This window comes from Convolutriloba macropyga, chromosome 2 (genome assembly GCF_964194025.1).
Source record: "Convolutriloba macropyga chromosome 2, txConMacr16.3, whole genome shotgun sequence".
In the NCBI taxonomy this organism is placed as follows: Eukaryota; Metazoa; Xenacoelomorpha; order Acoela; family Convolutidae; genus Convolutriloba; species Convolutriloba macropyga.
The window spans coordinates 16,676,908-16,692,541 of record NC_134469.1 but is presented as its reverse complement, the minus strand read 5'-3'; the positions used below and the strand labels follow the sequence as shown (position 1 = coordinate 16,692,541).

Below are 15,634 nucleotides of genomic sequence, written 5' to 3'. Positions count from 1 at the left end.
AGTGTCTGGACAACTAATTCTCTCACAAAGTAGATAGGAAGCAGTTTGTGTTTTTAACCCCAAACAAGAGTCTGAACAAGAAAATTCCTTGTCCTACTACATTGTTACTACACAACAAATAAATTCACTCTATTCGGAATCAGCATCTTGATCGTCCGTTCCTTTTCTCTTCGCTCTTCGTTGCTTCCTTTTCGGTTCTTTTTCTGCAATTAATCGGAGATTGAAACCTTGATTGACAATAGTTTTAAAAAATGCAATGCTGGATCGTGGCTATGGTCGATTTTTTGATAATTGGCCCCATATTTAGGTTCTTCAAGTTTGACACAAGTTCTTTCACATTTTGGACATCTGGGATGTATAGCGTTTTCAAATTGTGGTGATTGCCGCGTGCACCGTGCCGTTGGCAGCCCGAAATTCCAGCAATTGGGGGATAAACAGCGCTGCTGTAGAAGCCTTGGCTTTGAATGGTGGATCGTTTCTTCTAGGGTTGATGGGTGATCGTGAACTTGCTTCAACGACCACAAACATAGCAAGGGGCCACCACGGCTGCCCGAAATATCAATTAACCTATAAAGCTATTTGTCTGTTGGTTTATTTGATTTTAATGGTCAATTGTTTCTTGCTGGATTGTAGTTCCAAATTTGTTCTCTTATGTTTTTGAAACTGTTTTCACTTCTCTCACAAAGTAGATAGGAAGCAGTTTGTGTTTTTAACCCCAAACAAGAGTCTGAACAAGAAAATTCATTGTCCTACTACATTGTTACTACACAACAAATAAATTCACTCTATTCGGAATCAGCATCTTGATCGTCCGTTCCTTTTCTCTTCGCTCTTCGTTGCTTCCTTTTCGGTTCTTTTTCTGCAATTAATGGGAGATTGAAACCTTGATTGACAATAGTTTTAAAAAATGCAATGCGGGATCGTGGCTATGGTCGATTTTTTGATAATTGGCCCCATATTTAGGTTCTTCAAGTTTGACACAAGTTCTTTCACATTTTGGACATCTGGGTTGTATAGCGTTTTCAGACTGTGGTGATTGCCAAGTGCACCGTGCCGTTGACAGCCCGAAATTCCAGCAATTGGGGGAAAAACGGCGCTGCTGTAGAAGCCTTGGCTTTGAATGGTTGATCGTCTCTTCTAGGGTTGATGGGTGATCGTGAACTTGCTTCAACGACCACAACCATAGCAAGGGGCCACCACGGCTGCCCGAAATATCAATTAACCTATAGCAGCAGAGTTCTTCATTAAAAACCTTTGTCTTAAATTTTTTGACCTCCGCTCACAGTATAAAGAGAGCAGTCGAGAAACCAAAAACTCCTCAATCAGGATTTTTGTAAAGTACGAATTGACCAAAAACTCCAGAACTCTCCAGTACTTTCCAAAGAATAAGTGCCATTCCAAATGCAGTGACAGGTCACTGATTAGAAATTTTTCTAGGAAGTGGAATAATTTGCCAATTGAAATCCGAAAAGAGAAAACTAAAAATTTATTTAAGGAAAAACTAAGCAGCGAAATGGTCAAACTGCATGAACGTGTTCCAATAGATAGACAAGTAAGAGGCTTTAGAAATTTGTTCTACTGAAGTATAAAGACCAAACTATTCATATATTTGCGAGGCGATTTTGAAAATGTAAATATTTAACCAAACGTTTTTGTTGTAGTTATAACTTTAAATTTACATTTTTGAAGATTAAAAAAAAATTACTGCTCCAAAATTTGTTTTCTCAAGGTCATCTTTGACCCCTAAATATGTGTACTTTCCTGATGAGACCCATTTCACTCTTCATCCTGTTGTTCACCCCAGATGAGGCGGACCCTGCATTTTTGGCTGAAGGACTATAGCATCAATATTTTTTTCGTTAACGTTTTCGCACGATCATTTGATGGCGTCATCTACATTCGTATCCACACAATTCGCGAAACAACTTTCCATATTCCTCAGGCGATCAATCATTTCCCTTGTTTCGGTTTCAAATTTTTGTTCTTCTTTTGGATGATGAAAAGAACTCGTCATGATGAAAAGAATCATCAGACGCATTGCTTCCCCCATAGCCCAAAAATCAAACGAACGATACCCAGAAGTCATTAAATTTATCCGCACCCGTGTCAGCTTCTAAAGAGCACTATTTTATGCATTCGTGGATGTAGAGGTCAAAAGTCCAAAACGGCAGATGACATCAGCATAGAAACTTTCAACGTAGAAGTCAGATCCTAATTATCTCAAATTTTTAAATAATTGCAACCATATGACCTCAAATGACAGTCACAGTCTTCGCATTCAATGCCAACACAACCTCTAAATGACCTCATGTTGACCTCCAAAGACTAAAACCAAGCTGCATGTTCCAAAACCATATAGATAACTTATTCTTTTCATGGCTTGTGCTGCTGCGCGCACATAAAAATTCTTTTCATTTGCTTTCGCTCTTCGCCTCAACCGTCTCGCATTCATTGTCATTCAGTTTGCCCTTTCTGTTTCTGTTGTTATTTTGAAATTTGTTAGCTATACGACATTTATAATTCAAGTCTTTTCTCCCTTCTTTTGGATGATGAGGCGTCTTATCAAATTGGCGCGTTCGTTGTTGTTCAAACAATTGTTCAATTGCTGCAGAGAATCATTCGAAGCTGCCCAACTCTTCAATGCCATTTAATTCTATTTTGGAAGTCATGTTAAGCGTGGTTTGAGATGCATATGAACTTTAAATGACACAAATAATATTGTGTCGCTTTTATCGCTTTTTATCTTGCTGGTTGCTTTCTTGCAGGTAGAGCACTTTTTAGCGCACTTTGGAATGATGGCGGCAGGAAAAAAAAACAAAGATAAAAGGCGGCTCTTTGCTAAGTGTCTGGACAACTAATTCTCTCACAAAGTAGATAGGAAGCAGTTTGTGTTTTTAACCCCAAACAAGAGTCTGAACAAGAAAATTCATTGTCCTACTACATTGTTACTACACAACAAATAAATTCACTCTATTCGGAATCAGCATCTTGATCGTCCGTTCCTTTTCTCTTCGCTCTTCGTTGCTTCCTTTTCGGTTCTTTTTCTGCAATTAATCGGAGATTGAAACCTTGATTGACAATAGTTTTAAAAAAATGCAATGCGGGATCGTGGCTATGGTCGATTTTTTGATAATTGGCCCCATATTTAGGTTCTTTAAGTTTGACACAAGTTCTTTCACATTTTGGACATCTGGGTTGTATAGCGTTTTCAGATTGTGGTGATTGCCGCGTGCACCGTGCCGTTGGCAGCCCGAAATTCCAGCAATTGGGGGGGAAAAACAGCGCTGCTGTAGAAGCCTTGGCTTTGAATGGTGGATCGTTTCTTCTAGGGTTGATGGGTGATCGTGAACTTGCTTCAACGACCACAACCATAGCAAGGGGCCACCACGGCTGCCAGAAATATCAGTTAACCTATAAAGCTATTTGTCTGTTGGTTTATTTGATCTTAATGGTCAATTGTTTCTTGCTGGATTGTTGTTCCAAATTTGTTCTCTTATGTTTTTGAAACTGTTTTCACTTATAAAACATCACAGTTACTTTCAACATGCATCACTGTTTTTTTATTTGGCTTTAGAATGCATTCAATAAACTAGAAAATTTCTGTGGAACTTGTAATTTTGTAGGTGAACCAATTTACAACAAATGGATTTTATTGCTGCTCTGTCTTTTTATAGTAAGATGAAAGAGATTTGGAATTTGAGCTTTGAAAACGAGATGAAAGGTAAAACTCATCAAGTTTCAGTTGAAACCCTTAACGGCTATTACTAGTCTCGAGTGCTCACAGTAGTGAGACTTCTGGAAAGGCCGTAACTTAAGGCTAAAAGATCATTTTTAGTAGCTTTGAGCCGAAAATGTTAGAATTTTTCGTTAGAATATTTTTGAACCAATCTAAAATTGAGTTTTGTAAAAGATTTTACTTGTCTTTTGCAAGACATAATCACCTTTTATGACCATTTTAAGAGCTAAATGTTTTGGTACTCTAAACATAAACACGCAATATAATACTAATTTTTATTAGATTTTTTTTCAACTTTTTTGAAATATTTGTTTTTTCATTTTTTCAGCGTAGGTGTCAAGGAAACTCCTGTAGGGTTTGACAACAGATTACGGCATGCTTTGTGGTGTTAAAAGAAAAATTTTCATTGTTTTCACGTCACGAATTTTACCAATTTTTTAAAAAATAAAACTTGCATTACCTTCAAATTTTGGAGTTTCTTCTAAGTTTTTAGGTTTCTCAAGACTGAAGGGCGAATGAACTTGTTCCAGGATTTGATAAGAGGTTACTTCATAGCTTGTACTGGCAATGAAATAGTTTTCATTGTTTTATATTTAGAACTCTAGCACCTTTTTTTGTAGAACTTGCATTTTTTTGAGATTATTTGAAAGTTTTTCACCAGTGAGTTTTCACGGCACCTCCTCTACGGTTTGATAATAAGTTACTTCAGAGTTGCTTGAGATAATTTATTGGTTATCAATATTTAAACACGATGAGTTTTAGCAATTTTTTGGAGAAACAATGGAGTTCTTGGTCTGTCATCTTTGTAGTATAAAATTCTTCATGAGTAATGCTTGTGCTGTTGTGAGCACTTTTAATGTGTACATGATTGTCTACAAAATAGAATTTTGTTCCAAAAAATTGGATCGATTCTATTTTTTCTTCAAAACCCCCACCCCCCCCCCCCCCCCCCCCCCCTCTGTGTTTTTATGATCCCCAGTTACAAATTATATGTTGTTATATAGCACGTTGCTATGTGAAAAAAGAGCTCGTGCACATGGGGTTCATAAATGATTTATGCTCACTAAGCTGGGTGGTGGGGGGGGGGGGGTTCAAAACAGAATAAAGCCAATTTTTTTTATCATTTTCCAAATTCATCGATCTTTGTTAGCCACTGAAACTATAAGGTTTGAAGTAAAATTCTGGATAGTCTCTGAAGAGGATGAAATGGTAGTGAAAAAACCAAGAGTTTAACAATCTTCACTAGCCAACAAAATTTTTTAAGTCTTGCAGGTTGGCGACATGAAAGAACTCCTGTGAAAAAAAACGTATCGAACGTTTTTTGCAAATTTGAGTTTCTTTAAATTTTTTGAATCATATGTCATATTTCTCGAGTTTATCTATCTTTAGTGGCAAGAAATCTCTTTCAATGCTTGTGCGTGTGTTAAATGGTATATTGAATTTTATCGCATGCGGCATTAAGGGTAAAAGCTTCAAGAGCTTTAGCAATGATTTTTTTGAGATTGTCTTTTTGGCTGGGCTTGTTTAGGTGGTCAGGTATATTATTTGTCAGTTTTTTTTCTTTCTTGGGATTATATTTCACGAGTTTTTCCTGTTATGTTTTCATTAAATTCATTTAACTTTAATAAAATGAATGACAAGGAATTAATTAGCATGTAATGAAATGTTTTGTTTTTATCGTTGGTAATAAAGGTTCGATTTTACAAGAACATAACTCGAAACTTCCCCCGCACAAAGTTATAGCCCATCATTATGATACAGTTAGCTTGAGGAGGCAATACGTTATATTGCGGGTGGTTTTGAAGTGAGAGATCTGAAATGGCTTCCAGTTGCGCTTGGACAATATCGAGCAGCATTTCTTCTTGTTGTGGAAACAGGTAAATTACTCAAAATATAACCCTAAGGTTAGATATCTACTTGCTTTAAAATGTTGAATAATTTAACCAGTATTGTTATTAATATAATCATATTAAAATTGTGACTATTTGTTCTCAGAGATACAATAGGTTTTGAAGGCTCCTATTTGTCTATTAGCAAGGACTTTCTTGTGCTGATCGAGCTAAAATTCGGTTAAAACATTTTAAAAGCAAGTTTTACTGTTAATATTTCTTATTGAAGTGATCAATTTGTTCTCTTGTTCTGTCTTGCGTTATGGTGACTAGTAACAATTTTAAAATTTTCGGATGTTACTTAGTGTCTTATATCTAATTGTAGCTTCATTAGGCTAACTTTTGAGATAAACAATTTGGCTGTCAGGATACTATCCTTAATGAGAAGCTCATTGGAGTGGCCAATATTTTGTCGAAAATAACATATATTTATTCCCTGTTTATTGCCTGTTTATTCGGTTAATTGCCTGTTTATTCCAGATAATTGCCTGTTTATTCGGTTTATGTTTTTCATTGTAAGAATTTGAAAGAATACTTCCTTGAAAGAAAGATGAGAGAGTACAACTGAATTGAAAACATCACTTCTTACTTTCAAAGGAATTTGATTTGTTTTAAGATACAAAGAACGATTTGCATTAGCAATTTTGCGTAAAACTGAATTCAGGTTATGTTCAAAGGTTCTGTTTGAATCAATTTGTACTCCTAGATAACGACAAGCATGAGCTGGTTTGATAAATTCGCATTTAAAATTAAACTCTGGATCCCAATTAGTATGAGTTGTACAGCATAACATTGTTTTTATTGGCAGTTAAATTGAGTTGATTCTCTGTCAGGTATTTGTCTGTTTGTTCTAACATGTTTTTTTTGTGGAATATTTTCATTGCTATCAAATTTGCATATAATACTAGTGTTATCCGCAAATTGAACAACTTCATTTTCAGCTTTCATTTGTTTAGAAAAATTGTTGACGTATAACAGAACAAAATAAGTGGTCCTAACACAGTCCTTGTGGGACACCACGATTAATAGTTCTTTATCTGATAACGCAATAACCAATTTTACGCATTGGGCTCGATTTGTGAGAAAAGATTTTAGAAGTAAAATTGTTGATTGAGAGATGGAAATTTTCAGCTTTGTTTAGAAAGATCTCATGTGAAATTGAGTTGAAAACTTTTACAAGATCCAAGAACACGACACCTCTGTCGTTGTTATTTTCCATATATCCTAAGTAAAGCGCAGCATCAGTAGACGACTTTCTAGATTGGAAACCGAATTGTTTTTTGCTCGCGCATATTTTGAAGATATTTTACTAACTGATTGAGTAAAAAACTTTCAAAAACTTTAGTTAAAGTTGGTGTTACGGAAATTGGACGATAATTAGTTAAGACAGAAACATCTCCTTTTTTGAAAATTGGTGTGATGTGTGCATCCTTAAGAATTGTTGGAAAATTTTTCTCTTGAATACAATCGTTAAATATAATCTGAAGATGTTCCAATAGCACATTTTCCGGATTTCAATGCCCAAGCATTGATGTATCCCGGCCCTGGTGCTTTATAAGAAGCATGAGAATAGTTGAATTGTTGAAACCAGAGGTATATTAGACCATTGTGTGCTACGCACACTCGAACGAGTCGTCTTTTTTTGTATTTTGGAGAAAAACCAACATTCTACTATAGCTACACTGATTAGAGAACAAGTTCTAAACCTTCGAACTGGCCTTATGAGAGAAAGCTGATGATGAAAGCTGTTCCTTTTTGGGAAGTAGGAAAAGTTAAACTTGAGACAACTTTCACATTTCAGAATTGTCAAATGGTGTAGTATTACTAAATGGATGCTTGTACTATCTTGCTCCAAAAGATAGAGCTTCTCTCAGAAACTGAGGATACATTTGCAGATATTGCTCAACTTGATGAAAATTACTACACTTCGCGGAATCTATCACTGCTATCAGAATTTGAAAATATAATTTGTGCAAAAGATGAGAGGCAGCTAGAGTCTACTCTGCACTGCTTGAAGGCTATTTATGAGGATGTTGTGTCTAACGAGTGTTCATCTGGGAAAAGAAAAATTCTATTTGAAATTCTGACATCTATCTTTAAGAACCAAGGCAATGATACCATAATAAACTCAATTGGATTTTATCTTTTTGACATAATGAAACGAAGTATTCTGCAAAAGGAGTGCAAAGATGCAGTTGTTGAAACTTTTGAATGGATAGAAAAGCTAGTTTGTTTATCAACGTACAAAAATTGCCAGGTGTTGCTGAGCAACATATTTCAATTAATTGACGCTTTTCCTAATGTGGATAAACCAGACAAAGTTTCAAGAGCCATTCTGAAAGTTATGAAAAAGCTTCTATCGCGCAATGAACCTGTTATGCCATCGTATCAAATTTATCGTTACATGTATGCTATCTTTGAAATGGTCAAGCAAAGCGAGCAGTGTCCATTAGAAGCGAAGTCAATTTTTTCACCTCTTATCTGGGGATTTCATTCAAGTTTTCGGAAGTTATCAAGAGTGTTGTCAATTCAGGGACGGAGGTATCTCTATCCCATCATTCAGCATTCGCAATGCATCAATAACAAACCCAGTTCTTGTTCATTCACGCCCCATCATTACAAGGTGGAGTCAACCAGCTTAATAATAAAAATGGTAAGTTTTTAGCACTACATTTCTGATTTGCACTTCTGTCGCGGAATCATAAGTAAATTAATATGTGCCCTCTTATAAGCCTCAATACTTCATATTGATCTTATTAATTGCTCTCGAACAAAGTTGGCAGCAATTATTTTAGTCCTGTGGTCTTTTTACGCCATTTTTTGCTTGAACGAATTTTCGTCTGACACTTTAGCTTCTCGTCCTCAAAAACGAGATGAACAGGTAACGCTCGGAGGGCATTAAGTGATTGTGCAGCTCTCTCAGAGCCTTACGCCTTACCAAGAAGAAACAGTTTTTTGAGTTCGTGTGACCTAGTCTTTCTTAATTTAAGTTTTAGTTGAGTCTTTCAGCACATTTCCTAGTTCTTAGTTTTAGTTATACTTTTAGTTGAGTCTTTCAGCACATTTCTAATCAAAAGAAGTGGTAGTTGCAAGATGTTTTCGAATGCAAACACATTAATTGACATGATTGTTGGATAAAAAAGTTTTAAAAAATGTCTTTTTAGCTCATGTTTAATTGCTCTCAAACGAAGTTTGTAGCAATTATATTAGTCCTGTTGTTCTTTTTATGCGATTTTTTGCTTGATCAATTTTTCGTCTGGCCCATTTGCGTTTTTGTCCTCAAAAACGGGATAAAAAGGTTGCGAACATTAAGTTCTCTTAGAGCCTTTGCGCTCACTATAATGATTCACAGAAACTGTTTTGAGACATACTTATGGCGTGACATGCGGTTCTTAAGAATTGACCACTCAACCCCCATCAGCCCCCGCCCACTCTCCCAATCCCCACCCCTGTACATCGTTCAGGCCGTAAGGGCCCCATGCAGCCAAAGATCCCCCTCCCACCGTTCCCCCACTGTTGAATCACCCCCGGTGCGCTCCCCTCAAGACCTTTCAATTAAGCTAAAGCTAGCCTCACTAAACCCTGGCTAGCTACTGACAAAGCGAACCGCTCGCCGTTGGCTTCAGAGCAATTGGCCCGACGCTAGTCAGTTATGTTTGTTTTTGCTGTTTTATTCATTGAACAGCTGCCAAAAGTTACTTTATATGGACGTAACTGCCGTTTTCATGATTTTGGTGCTGACATTGATGCTCAAATAATTTTTTAAAATTTTAAAAATGGCAAATCGGGGCCTCTATTTTTCTTCCATCAACTGAAACTAAAATTCATTTTTGAAGCTGGTATAAGTGGAAAGAAGGAAGATAATAAGTATCGACTTTCACTGACGTCAAATTAGAGGGGTGATTTTTAATTGCTCTTGAACGAAGTTCATTGCATTTATTGTAAACGCGTGTGTCTTTTTAATGCAAATTTTTTGCTTGACAGTTTTGCGCTTCTCTTCTAGAACATTCTGTGACTTCTCAAGTGACTTTTTCACGCTTTCGTTCTTCATTTTTGAGTGATCTCTATCGCTCCGAAGTAAAGCAAATATAAAATCGGTTGCAGAAAAGGAGTGTTAAGTGAGCTGTAGCGCAGTGGTTAAGGCTGTGGATTGGGAGGTCAGTGGTTTGAATCACGGCGGGGGACAAGTTTTTTGCACCCATGAAGAAAAATTGATCTAGGCTACAGCCCCTGAATTAAATTGCCTGTCGTTCAAGAGCAATTCTTCCGACATTTGTCGGTTTATGTTAATCACACTGGAGTAGCGAAGGGGCAAAAAGTCGAAGTAGATTTGAATCGTGATTTTTTCCAAATACCTATAAAGTGGAGTTTAATCGGTATTTGAACAAATTTTTTGTTTTAAGTGCAAATTTGTTTTGACGTGCGTCAATTTGAGTTCTGTTTGCAATGTTTCTGCTCTTGAGCAGTAATAGCATGATACCTCTTTGTTCTAATTGCGCTTATTTGCAATTTTTTGTTTTCATCAACCAGCAGCTAATGCTTTTTAAGAATTTGACACGATTTGATGTCTTAAAAAGTTGGTGAATTTTTGGTTTTGCCTTTTTTTTCAATTATTTTTTTACCTTGTTTGAATAATGACAGGTCTCACTGGTGGCTAATGAGGCATATTCGCACCTAGCTAGTGCTTCGAGCTATTACAAGTGGTTTTCATGACTTTGGCAGCATTTGTGCTCAAAAATTTTTAATAGATTTTCGAGTTTTAAGAGTAATTGCTGAACCTTTTATTAGGTTGCTAATAGGGACTATTTTGTCGCCTTTTTCAATTCAGAACGAATGCTTTCTATGACACAAATTGTTTTTAAGAAATCGAATTTTTTAGCCTTTGAGTTTTATTATTCAAGTTTTCTTGAAGTTTCACTAATGACAGTTCTCATCTGTTGCTGATGTTGAGTTTAATGAGTTTGATTAGTCGAATTAATCATTCAGTTTTCACGCTAAGTGAAGTGAGTTTTTTGTTCAATCTCGTGATTAATTTTGTGGTGAAACGACCTCAATCTCAAAAGTTGCTTATTTTCACTTTCAGATTTTTGTTAAAAATAATTTTGTTTTCTGAATTTTTTGATGGTAAAAAAAGGTCGATTAGAAAATCACTGGTTGTGCGACGTGAAATTGTTTCTTTTTAGTTGTTAGGTAAAGTGAGATAACGCTGTTTGAACAAAATTCGTTTGCTTTATTGTGGCTTTTACGTGCGGCAATTTGAATTCTGTTTTCGTGACTTTTTCTGAATGGTTTTCAAATCTTTTTCTAGTCCTTTCCAGGTCTAGTTGTTGTTTATTCGAACAGATTGGGTTGAATTCTAGGTCAGGTCTTGAGGACGTGTCCTACTGTTTCTTTTCAGGCAATATTTATTTTGTTTTGTTCATTCTGCTTAAATTCTGCTTAAAACGTTGTAAAACAAGTTTTTGAGCAGAGCAATCTAAAATTAATGGAATCACTATTGATACTTTAACTTAATCTTAGTTAACAACTTTGTTACTTGAATTTATTCCTCTTTTTAATTAGAAACTGCGGATCCATAAAGCTAGCGCGGCTATTTTGCGCAATCTACTAGCTATGTTTGTTTATTATAAAGCGTTGATCAAAAATATTTGTTATTATTTCATGAACTCATTTGTTGTTCTCATTGTAATTCTTTTTTAATTGCTTGAAACAAAGTTTATTTAGTTACTTCTACTATATGAAACAGTTGATTGATTTTTTTTTGATGTTTGAGGTTAACTTACATTTTAGACGACTTTTATTTGTTAATTGTGTAGAAATTGTTGTTTTTTCTGCTTTGAGCATTTTGCTTGGACATGATAGCTTCTTCAAATACTATTTTTTTGCGAAGACGAGTTGTAGTCTTCCCTGGAATTCTTCCAGCTATTTTCTATAATTGGGGATTTCTCTTTTTACAGATTATGAAGTCAAATGATGCATGTGAAAGCAAGTTTTTTCATGTGAAAACAAGGTCAAAAAGCGAGAAGTTTTAGAGTAATTTTTGGGCAATTATTGTTCTGAGCGAGAGTTAGCTTTACAATTTTTTTGCTTAGGGGCGTTATTTTCAAAACATCTTTTGAGCTTCCACTCTACTTGTATCTCTCAAAGTGGGTTTTCTCATTTATGTTAACCAGTAATTGTATGTTGCATCTTTGACCATATGTAGTTAATATTTGACTTTTTTTATAGCTGTGAAGCTGAGCGGAGCTATATTGCGGTGCTCTTGGATTCTTTTTGTTTTGTCGTCTTTTTAATAGCCGCACAGCTATAGCTGGGGCTATTGTTGGCCTTCTCTTGGTTTTTTTTAATTCGTCGTCATGATTTTCGTTACGACCATATGACGTCACAGCCACTTTTTGTTCATTCGTTCATCATGCAACTTCAACTGAATCGCATGCGTGACGTCATTTCTCGCTCTTAGTGGAGCGAGATTTTTTGTTCATTCGCGTGATTAAACTTTTGGTCACACTTGACTTACCTCACTCTCAAAAATGACTTCCTCACTTTGAAATTGACTTTTATTTACTTTGATTCAAAGAGATAAGGTCAAATGGGTGTGTGTCACTCTAAATGAAGGTTAATTGAGATCAGCTAATAGAGGCAGCAATAAATATACAGATTTTTAATCAAAATATAAGAGATCAGCCTTAAATGAAGAGACGCATTTTTTTGGTCTGTCTTTTTTACTGTTTTTTTTAGACTGCCAATCCACGAATCTATTGTGTCTATTTTCTGGCAATCTGCCAGCTATGTTTTTTTGTGTTACAGTTTGTTCTAGAACATTCTGTCGCTTCACGTTTTAATTCATTTTTTCACGCTTGATTTCTCGCTTTTCGCGTGACCTAAAATGCTCGCATTCAGAATTTATGTCTGTTGCTAAAACAAAGGTGCTGGTAATATAAGAGAGCATAAGGGACATGTAGCCTAGTGGTTAATGCAACCGGTTCTTACGCCGGGAGTTGGGGGTTGGAACCTTTGCTTCGTTAAAAATTTTGCATCCAAAATTGTTCTCAAATGTACACCCCTTTGAATAACAGTTGGCCGAGATAACTTTTTCCAATTCTGTTTCTCTGTATTTTACGGCACGCTAGTCAATTCCTTTGCAGCTATCCCGGCAATCTGCCGGCTGTTATACAATTTTGGGCTGTTTTCGTCATTTTGCCGTTTTATCCGATTTCCCAATTGTTTGACCTGATTTATAATTTGGTAAGACTATGTTAATGCCCTGGCTAAAGGCCGAATTTGATATTTTATAGTTACGTTTTTGGTTTATCGGTGTTAATTTTGACTGTTTTTAAAAGCGGAAAGAATTGAAGTTTAACCCTTTTCTTTGTGGTTTAATATTCGCCTATTTCTTGTTTTAGACTTTTGATATAGTTTATCTTATTCATTCTTTTAGATTTTTTCTAGAGAAAAGTTTTTTTTTCGAGATTTTTTTTACTATGAAGAAGCGCTTGATTGTTAGATGGGGCTGTTTTCACTGCTACATGAAACAATTTGAAATTTTTTTTAGGATTTTGCTTTTTGCCTATTTGAGTGGACTAGTGCGTGTTTATTGGGTTTTGAGTGGGTCATTGATGGAACAGTCAGTTTTTCAAGTCCTTATAGAACGATTGTTTGGACGTAGAATTTTGTAGAGATTATGTAAAATGTTAGCAGTTTTTGAATTATTTTCAACTCTTTTTCTCTTTATCAACTGCAGCTTTTTAATTTGTCTCATTTGTCTGTTGCTCAATTAACACTGTTACAACTGCTTTCCTAGGAATCGCAACTGGTGAAAAGTTTTTAAAGGTTGTCAGTCTTCTTCTCATGTTTTTTTTCGTAATGGTCAGCAGTTGATTTCGTTTGTATAATTGATTTGTTTCATTTAGTGAGACTAGAGTGAAATTCTAGTCATAGTTAATTTTCATAGTCTTGCGGCTATATTTTCTTATGCAACAGTTTACTGAAGTCAAATTGCGGTGATCACATTCAATTTGTATTGGTTATTTTCGTCGCTCCGACGTAATAAAAAGAGCGAAAAAGTGTGTAGTCTTAGGCGTTGATTTTTTTCTGCGTTTAACTTGGTGTGCAAATAAATTTTTAAGTTTCTGGTCTTGAAGATAGAAAAGTATTTTATCGTACTACTAATTTGACCACATTTTTTCATAAATGGTATATACCTTTTTGCCATTTTTAGGCTTTTTTGTTGTCCTGCTTCTTAGTCTAGGATATGAATGGTCTCCTTGGCTCTCTAAATAGGTATAATTGAAGATATTTAATTTTTTCTATTCATTTCTAATGTTTATAACTTGACTTTGTCTTTAAAAACTATCAGTGATTTTACAGTTTTGCCTGTTTTTGTAATTCTTTTTGTTATATACTTCTTTTTGTTATATACTTAGCTTCGTCAATTGCAGGTCTTTTTGCTGCAAATGAAGCATAATTGAAGCTTTTTAATAGTTCAATTTCTTCTTTAACGTTTGTGGCGACTCTGAAACGACTTCTGTCAGATAGTTTTACTGCTTTTTTGTTGTAATCGGTTGTTGTCTGGCCGCTGTTTCTCATTAAATGAAGTTCTCAAGCCTCTCTTAAGGCTTATTTGAAATTGTATACGGGTTTCTAGTTTTTATGAAAACGGTTTTAATGTCAACTATTTGTTCTCAAAAGTTGATATTTTGAGCTTTGCGTTCTTGTTTTGTTACTTTGTCTTCGTACTTACTTATGACATAGTGACATGGGCTTACCTCGTTTATGCAAAGTTGAAAAAAGTTCAGGATTTCAGTACGTAGCCTTTAGTTTTATATTGGACCGGTTGTACTTGTAAAAGTTGTTTTACGCATTGTTTTCATAGATAGTTTTGTTTTCTAACATTTTCAAGTGTTATTTGCTTAGATTTTTGTGTTTTTATAGTCTCTTTTGACTACCAAGGACTGCTTTTCTAGTGAAGCGATGGTCAGGTGGTCTCATTGTTCAATTCTTTGAATTGTATATCGGGACTTGTCTAATGGCGTTGTCTGTAAGTTCATTTCCTTTTTTCGACTTTCTGATCTCAGTGAGAAGTCAAATTAGAGTGTTGAAATCAGGCAAGCTGGCTTAATAAAAAAGCGAAAAAGATGTTAGTTTGAATATTTATTGCTACAAAAAAATTTTTCATTTTTGCTAGTGTTCATTTTGATGTTTTTTTACAATTTTTTTTGCTTAGGGGCGTTATTTTCAAAACATCTTTTGAGCTTCAACTCTACTTGTATCTCTCAAAGCGGGTTTTCTCATTTATGATATAGTTGATATAGTTTATCTTATTCGTTCTTTTAGATTTTTTCTAGAGAAAAGTTTTTTTTCGAGATTTTTTTTACTATGAAGAAGCGCTTGATTGTTAGATGGGGCTGTTTTCACTGCTACATGAAACAATTTGAAATTTTTTTTAGGATTTTGCTTTTTGCCTATTTGAGTGGACTAGTGCGTGTTTATTGGGTTTTGAGTGGGTCATTGATGGAACAGTCAGTTTTTCAAGTCCTTATAGAACGATTGTTTGGACGTAGAATTTTGTAGAGATTATGTAAAATGTTAGCAGTTTTTGAATTATTTTCAACTCTTTTTCTCTTTATCAACTGCAGCTTTTTAATTTGTCTCATTTGTCTGTTGCTCAATTAACACTGTTACAACTGCTTTCCTAGGAATCGCAACTGGTGAAAAGTTTTTAAAGGTTGTCAGTCTTCTTCTCATGTTTTTTTTCGTAATGGTCAGCAGTTGATTTCGTTTGTATAATTGATTTGTTTCATTTAGTGAGACTAGAGTGAAATTCTAGTCATAGTTAATTTTCATAGTCTTGCGGCTATATTTTCTTATGCAACAGTTTACTGAAGTCAAATTGCGGTGATCACATTCAATTTGTATTGGTTATTTTCGTCGCACCGACGTAATAAAAAGAGCGAAAAAGTGTGTAGTCTTAGGCGTTGATTTTTTTTCTGCGTTTAACTTGGTGTGCAAA

The 15,634-nt window shown here is 35.2% G+C and overlaps 2 protein-coding genes across 2 annotated transcripts in view; both read left to right on the top strand.

The window, feature by feature from the left end:
* Nucleotides 1-15,634, top strand: part of LOC142357298 (la protein homolog) — a 45,269-nt gene that overhangs the window by 8,425 nt on the left and 21,210 nt on the right. The gene's annotated exons all lie outside the window — the stretch shown is intronic.
* LOC142357285 (mediator of RNA polymerase II transcription subunit 23-like) overlaps nt 1-15,634 on the top strand; it is a 74,863-nt gene that overhangs the window by 48,071 nt on the left and 11,158 nt on the right. Inside the window, exon 2 of the mRNA XM_075408939.1 lies at nt 7,427-8,278. Within this exon, the coding sequence (XP_075265054.1) occupies nt 7,454-8,278 (825 nt within the window). The 5' untranslated portion in view covers nt 7,427-7,453. The remainder of the gene's footprint in view (nt 1-7,426; nt 8,279-15,634) is intronic.